At 41.4% G+C, this 6,384-nt stretch overlaps 1 protein-coding gene across 1 annotated transcript; it reads left to right on the top strand.

Annotated features, from left to right (window-relative positions):
- Positions 1–343: 343 nt before the first annotated feature.
- LOC145112528 (uncharacterized) lies at positions 344–760 on the top strand. Its single transcript, XM_079048684.1, has one exon. It carries the CDS (start codon positions 344–346, stop codon positions 758–760), a length of 417 nt encoding a protein of 138 aa, XP_078904810.1.
- The last annotated feature ends 5,624 nt before the right edge of the window (positions 761–6,384 follow it).

The following is a 6,384-nucleotide window of genomic DNA, read 5'->3' on the forward strand; positions in this document are numbered from 1 at the left end:
ATCAACACCGTAGGACGTAGATGGTATGTTTTTCTTTATTATGTCTGTTGATTTGTTTTATGTTTGCTTATGATATTGCTAGGTACTTTCCTTGTAATATTATGTACATGCTCTAGTGCTGTTTGACTCGGGTGCAAGTCAATCTTTTGTTTCATCATCCTTTTTTCATGATTTTAGCATTGCACGTGAGGCCTTGAGTATACCATTGAGGATTTCTATAGTTGATGAGCATGCGGTATCCGCTACATACATTTATCGAGCCTGTGTATTGGAGATTTTTGGTGTTGGGTATCCGATATACCTTATCCCTATTGCGATGGGAGATGTTTGTGTTATCGTGGGCATGGATTGGTTGAGTCGGTTTGGGGATCTTATTGAATGTGAACGGAAATTGGTGACGGTTCGAGATCCTAGTGGGGGAGTGCTTACCATTTACATAGAAGTTACTAGGTCAGGATCGACTTTCTGTTATGCTTCCTGGGCAAGGCAGTGTTTACAACATGGGTACATGGGTTATCTGGCATATGTGGTGGATAATCGGATTGATGAGAAGAGGTTGATTTTCATTTCTGATGTTCCTGTTGTACATGATTTCCCTAATGTTTTTACGGAGGATTTTTTAGGTGTTCCTCCCAATAGGCAGGTGGAGTTTCGAATCGACCTGATCCCTGGTGCGGCGCCGATTGCCAAGGCACTGTATCTCCTTGCACCACCAGAGATGCAAGATTTATCCTCTCAGCTTCGAAAGCTGTTAGGATAAGAATTTAGTTGGCCGAGTAGTTCACCATGGTGAGCATCGATCCTTTTTGTCAAGAAAAAGGATGGTTCCATTCAGATATGTATTGACTATCGAGAATTGAACAAGATGACGGTAAAGAATCGTTATCCATTGCCGAGGATTGATGATCTTTTCAATTGGTTGCAGGGGGCTTTTTGGTTTTCCAAGATCGATATGAGGTTTGGTTACCATCAGATGATAGTGCGAGAGGAGGATATTCAGAAAACGACATTTCGAACTTGTTATGGGAATTACGAGTTCATGGTGATGCCTTTTGGGCTTACCAATGCACCGAATGCGTTCATGGATCTCATGAACCAGGTGTATAGTACCATGTTGGACTGGTCAGTGATCATCTTCATCGATGATATCTTGGTATATTCGAAGACCCGAGAGCAACATGAGGAGCATTTGCGCAAAATTCTTGGGGTTCCGAGGATGGAGAGGCTGCCAAGTTCTCCAAGTGCGAGTTCTGGTTGTCCGAGGTCCAGTTTCTGGGACACCTTGTCAATCACAATGGTATTTTGGTTGACCCAGCCAAAATAAAGGCGGTTATGCAGTGGGTGGTTCTGAAGTCTCCATCTGAGATTCGGAGTTTCCTCGGTTTAGCAGGATATTATCGGAAACTCATTCTAGATTTCTCCAAGATTATTGTTCCTCTCACTAATTAAATAAGGAAGGATGTTATGTTTTAGATGGGGGCCTGAGCAACATGCATCATTTGAGACTCTTCGATAGAGACTTTGTGAGGCGCCGGTACTTGCCCTCCCTGAGGGAGTTGAGGATTTCATGGTGTTTTGTGGCGCATCCATTTCAGGATTGGGTGTTGTGTTAATGCAGAGAGGGTATGTGATTGTGTACGCTTCGAAGTAGCTGAAGCCTCACGAGGCGAAGTATCGCACCCATGATCTAGAGTTGGGGGTGGTGGTTTTCGCCCTCAAGATTTAGTACCATTATCTTTACGGGGTTCGGTGTACTATCTACACGGAAAATAAGATTATGCGGTATCTTATGGATCAGCCTAATTTGAACATGAGGAACATGATATAGATTGATGTAGTAAAAGAATATGACTGTGAGATTCTGTATCACCCGGGAAAGGACAATGTGGTGGCCGACGCCTTGATCTGAAGGGCAGTCAGTGCCCCCATTTAGGATGTGTGTTTGAGGATGACTGTGATGACTCCAGTCTTGGAGATGATCAGAGATGTGCAGTCGGAGGCCATCAAGGAGGAGAATTGGAAGAGTGAGCGAGTGATTGGTCAGATTTCAACCTTTGATTTGACAGCAGGGGCTTATTGACTCTTCATGGACGGTTTTGGGTACCGTATGCTGGTGGGGCCCAAAGGGTGTTGATGGATGTGGCCCACAAATCGAGATTGTTTGTTCATCTGAGGGCTACAAAGATGTATCTTGAACTGAAACATAACTATTGGTGGCCGTGTATGAAGAGAGATGTGGCCTGGTTCGTGGAACGGTGCTTGGCCTGCCGTAATGTCAAGGCTGAATACCAGCGCCCTCACGACAAGTTGTGGAATTCCCACTGTAAAAGTGGGAGCAGATCACGATGGATTTTATTACAAAATTTCCAAAGACTGCGAAGGGTTTTGATGATATCTGGGTGATAATTGATCATTTGATGAAGAGTGCTAACTTCTTAGCCATAAGTGAGAGCTCTTCTGCTGAGAAATTGGTCGAGATCTATGTTCGAGAGATTGTGGGACGTCATGGGGTACCGACTTCTATTGTGTCAGACCGGGATGTTCATTTTACTTCCAAATTTTGGAAGAGGTTTCATGAGGAGCTGGGCACTCACTTACATTTCAGTACCGCCTATCATCCGTAGAAAGACCGACACAACGAACGAACTATTCAGACGCTTGAGAATATGTTACAGGCCTACATAATTGATTTTGGTGGGAGCTGGGACTCCTACTTTCCTTTACCTGAGTTTTCTTACAACAAAAACTATCATTCTAACATTGGCATGCCTCCCTTTGAGCTCCTGTATGGGAGGAAGTGTCGGACTTCTATTTGCTGGGGCGAGGTCAGAAAGAGAGTCATGGGGAGCACTGAGATAATGCTCAAGACGATAGAGCTTATTCAATAGGTTATACAGAGATTGTTGGTGGCCCAAAGCCGCCAGCAGAGTTATACGGATCGAAGACACTCTGAGTTGGAGTTTTGGGTTGGAGAATTGGTGCTCCTGATGGTACCACCTTGGAAAGGTGTTATACGATTCAGGAAGCGGGGAAAGCTGGGCCCCAGGTTTATTGTCCCTTTCAGAGTGATAGCCTGAGTGGGCAAGGTGGCATACCGGTTAGAGCTGCATGAGGAGTTGATTCAGATTTACAACACCTTCCGTGTTTCTCAGTTGAGGAAGTGTGTAGCCGATGAGACGGTTGTGGTTCCATTGGAGGACATTCAAGTCGATGGTCGCCTGAATTACATCGAGAGGCCAATGAATTTTGGATAGGAAGGTGAAGACCTTGAGGAACAAGGTAGTGAACTTGGTCAAAGTTCAGTGGCAACACCGGAAAGGCCCCAGGTGGACTTGGGAGCCCGAGACTGAGATGCGAGAGAATTATTCTGACCTGTTCGCAGAGGTTGACTTCAATGACAAAGTCTGATTCTAGTGGGGAAGAATTGTAACACCCATTTCCATGTATTTCCATTTAAACCCTTAGCATTTTAAAATTATTGCAAATAAGCCCTTTACGTTGGGCGTACTAGCCTTATACGTCGGACGTCAGTCAGCATGAGGGTCGTGGCGGAGGAGGAGTACGCTGGGCGTACATATGAGTATGTCGGGTGTACTTGTGAAGCTTCTAAACCCTAAATTTTTAGGGTTGTTTCCCCTATTTAAACATCTTAATCCCCTTGGGCCTCCTTATTACCAACCTTCATTTCCTCCAAAACCTAAATTCGAAACCCTAGCCTTTGTGAGTGAGATTTGAAACTTGAGAGTGATCCTTAAGTGTTCTTGATAGAGAAGGAAGATCATTCAAGAAGTGGTGGTGCATTCAAGCCTTTGGATCCATAATCTACATCTCTTTGTTCATCTTTTGAAGGTATACAATTCATACCTTGGAGCTTGTTTTGATAGATCTTGTTTAGGCTTAGATTTAAGTTCATTTTGTCCTAAAAACTTGATCTTTATGAGTATGGAATACTCCAGAGCATATGACCTGTCATTTCAGACGTTTTAGGGTGTTTAGAGTCATAAAAACGTTAGCATGGTCCTTTCCCTTCTCCCTTGCATGAGTTATGGGTTTTTCATGAAGTGAAATGTTTCGGTTTTGAGATTTAGCTCTTTGCACCCATGAAATGGATTAAAGTTAAAGACTATATAGATTAAGACGTCCTTTAAGGGCCAGATCTGAAGTTGGAGTAAATGCCTTAATGATTAAGACATTAAAAGTTAAGTTTTGGGACTCAACCGTGTATGCCGAGCGTACTCCTTACTACGCCCATCGTAGCCAGTTGTGAGCCCGTTCCTTCCCAACCAAGTGATCTACACTCACCGTAGAACTGTGTACGCTGCGCGTACGATCATGGATTAACTTTCTTTCAATTTTGGGCTAATTGTGTCTTAAGGGAACTAGTGAGGGGTTTGGTCTTGGAAGGGGCAAAATGGTCTTTTGCCCTAAATATGGATTAGACTTGGCTTGGGATTATTGGAGTATGGAAATTACCTTAATTATTAATTAGGGTTAATTGGTGTATTATTAGGCGGAGTCTAGTTCCAACAGTTCGGGTGTGAGTTCTGTCAGTCATCTGTGAGAGGTGAGTCTCCTCACTATTCTTACTTGTGTGGTAGTATATATGTGTTGAACAGTTGGGTCTATATGTTATTACTGTGATATATGTTATTGTGTGTACTAAGACTTCGGGTAGTCTCCAGGGCCGCTGATGTTGGGTTATGAGCATAACAACAATCCTATGGTGCGCATGCAAACCCTAAAGGTTTGGATCTAGTTTTTCTAATTGTACATGGAATAATCATACAAAGCTTATAAACCCTAAATCTAGCATACAAAAATCAAAAATAATAACTAAAACAAAGTTAGGATGTTACCTTTCAATTGTAGCTTGATCTTTAACCTTTGAGAGCTTTAGAATCACAAGTGTAATACCTCTAATCGATCACAAACACCAAGAAGCAAGTTGGAGAATATGAGAGAGAGGGAGGAGGAGGAGGAGGCTCAGAATCGACTCTAAGATCCTTCTAGGGTTTCTGGTATCCGATTTTAGGTGCCCAAGGGGTTCCTTATATAGCTGAAGAATTAGGGTTTCAGTCAAATACCTAATCTGGTTGCTTAAGCCCTAAGCAGCCCATAGGATCCTTCCAGAACCTTATCCTTGGACGAAATCCTTATGGGCTTCCGTAAGATTTCGTCCATCTCTTATCTAAGAGATCGTCAGCCCTATTTTGCAACTATCTTATAATTGCAATATCAGTCCCCTAAATTTAATTAATCTCTTTTGACCACAAAATTAATTCAAAATTAATTCTTAAACCAATATCAATTAAATAATATGATTTCTCTTTTAATATATTATTCACATAATATATTAATAAATCATAATTAACCTCTTTCTCCATAATTCATCCAGTCAAGTTGCTTTCGTGAAGGCAACCCAAAAGGACCATGCTACAATCGGGTCAAGTACATACCAAATATAGTTATGGGCTTAGACACCTAATCCAACAGTCTCCCACTTGGATAAGTCTAATAACTATAAATGCAAGTACGACTTCAAAATCCGATTAGCAATTGTAGTTCTCAAAAGCTGTTGTCGAACTCTGACACGTCCTATAGATAAGGGATCATGTAGTCCTCCGTTCTCAAGATATCGTGTGGAAAAATACATGGAACATAGTCATACTTACTGTCCAGCAGTTTGTTTCCCAATTTCTGATTTGTCTGACATAGAAGTTAATTGAACACAGCAATTTAGTCCTGACCGGGCCCGTCACATAAGTCAACACAAAATCATCAAGGGGCCCAAGATATCGCTTTTAACCTCTTATGATAAAAGGAACAGATAAACTTTGACTTATATGCTTGTACTATTTACTTATTAAATCGTACACAACAATATGTTTTTTAACATCAAGTTACTGATGCGTTTATGCATTATCAATGTACAACCAACTTGTAAACAACAGCTCATATATCTCGGTTTAAAGACTAGACGATATTATCGTCTCACAATCACTCGTGATAAATTCCATGAAGTGATTCATGTGAGCGTGGGTTAATCCAATACTCAAATCTTATTTCAGGAACACTCATGAACGTTGATGCAAATTTTTGCTATGTCTAAACGCTTAGACAATCTACAAGCCAATTCATGACAGTCTTGCCTTAATACCTACTTCCGAAGTATGATCGACTGTGGATGGTTTGAATAATCATATTATTCTGGAATTCAAAACATGCAAAATGAAACAATAGTAAACAATTGACACAAGACAGTAACTTTACTCATAAATAAAAGTCCTTTATTTAATCATCAAATGTCAATTACATTTTATCTATTACAGGTTTCTAAAAGCTATCTAATCACCAAAACTAATATCGTCCTTCATCCCAATACTC

Source organism: Lactuca virosa, chromosome 1, assembly GCF_052849685.1.
Source record: "Lactuca virosa cultivar CGN04683 chromosome 1, Lactuca_virosa_CGN04683_v6, whole genome shotgun sequence".
In the NCBI taxonomy this organism is placed as follows: domain Eukaryota; kingdom Viridiplantae; phylum Streptophyta; class Magnoliopsida; order Asterales; family Asteraceae; genus Lactuca; species Lactuca virosa.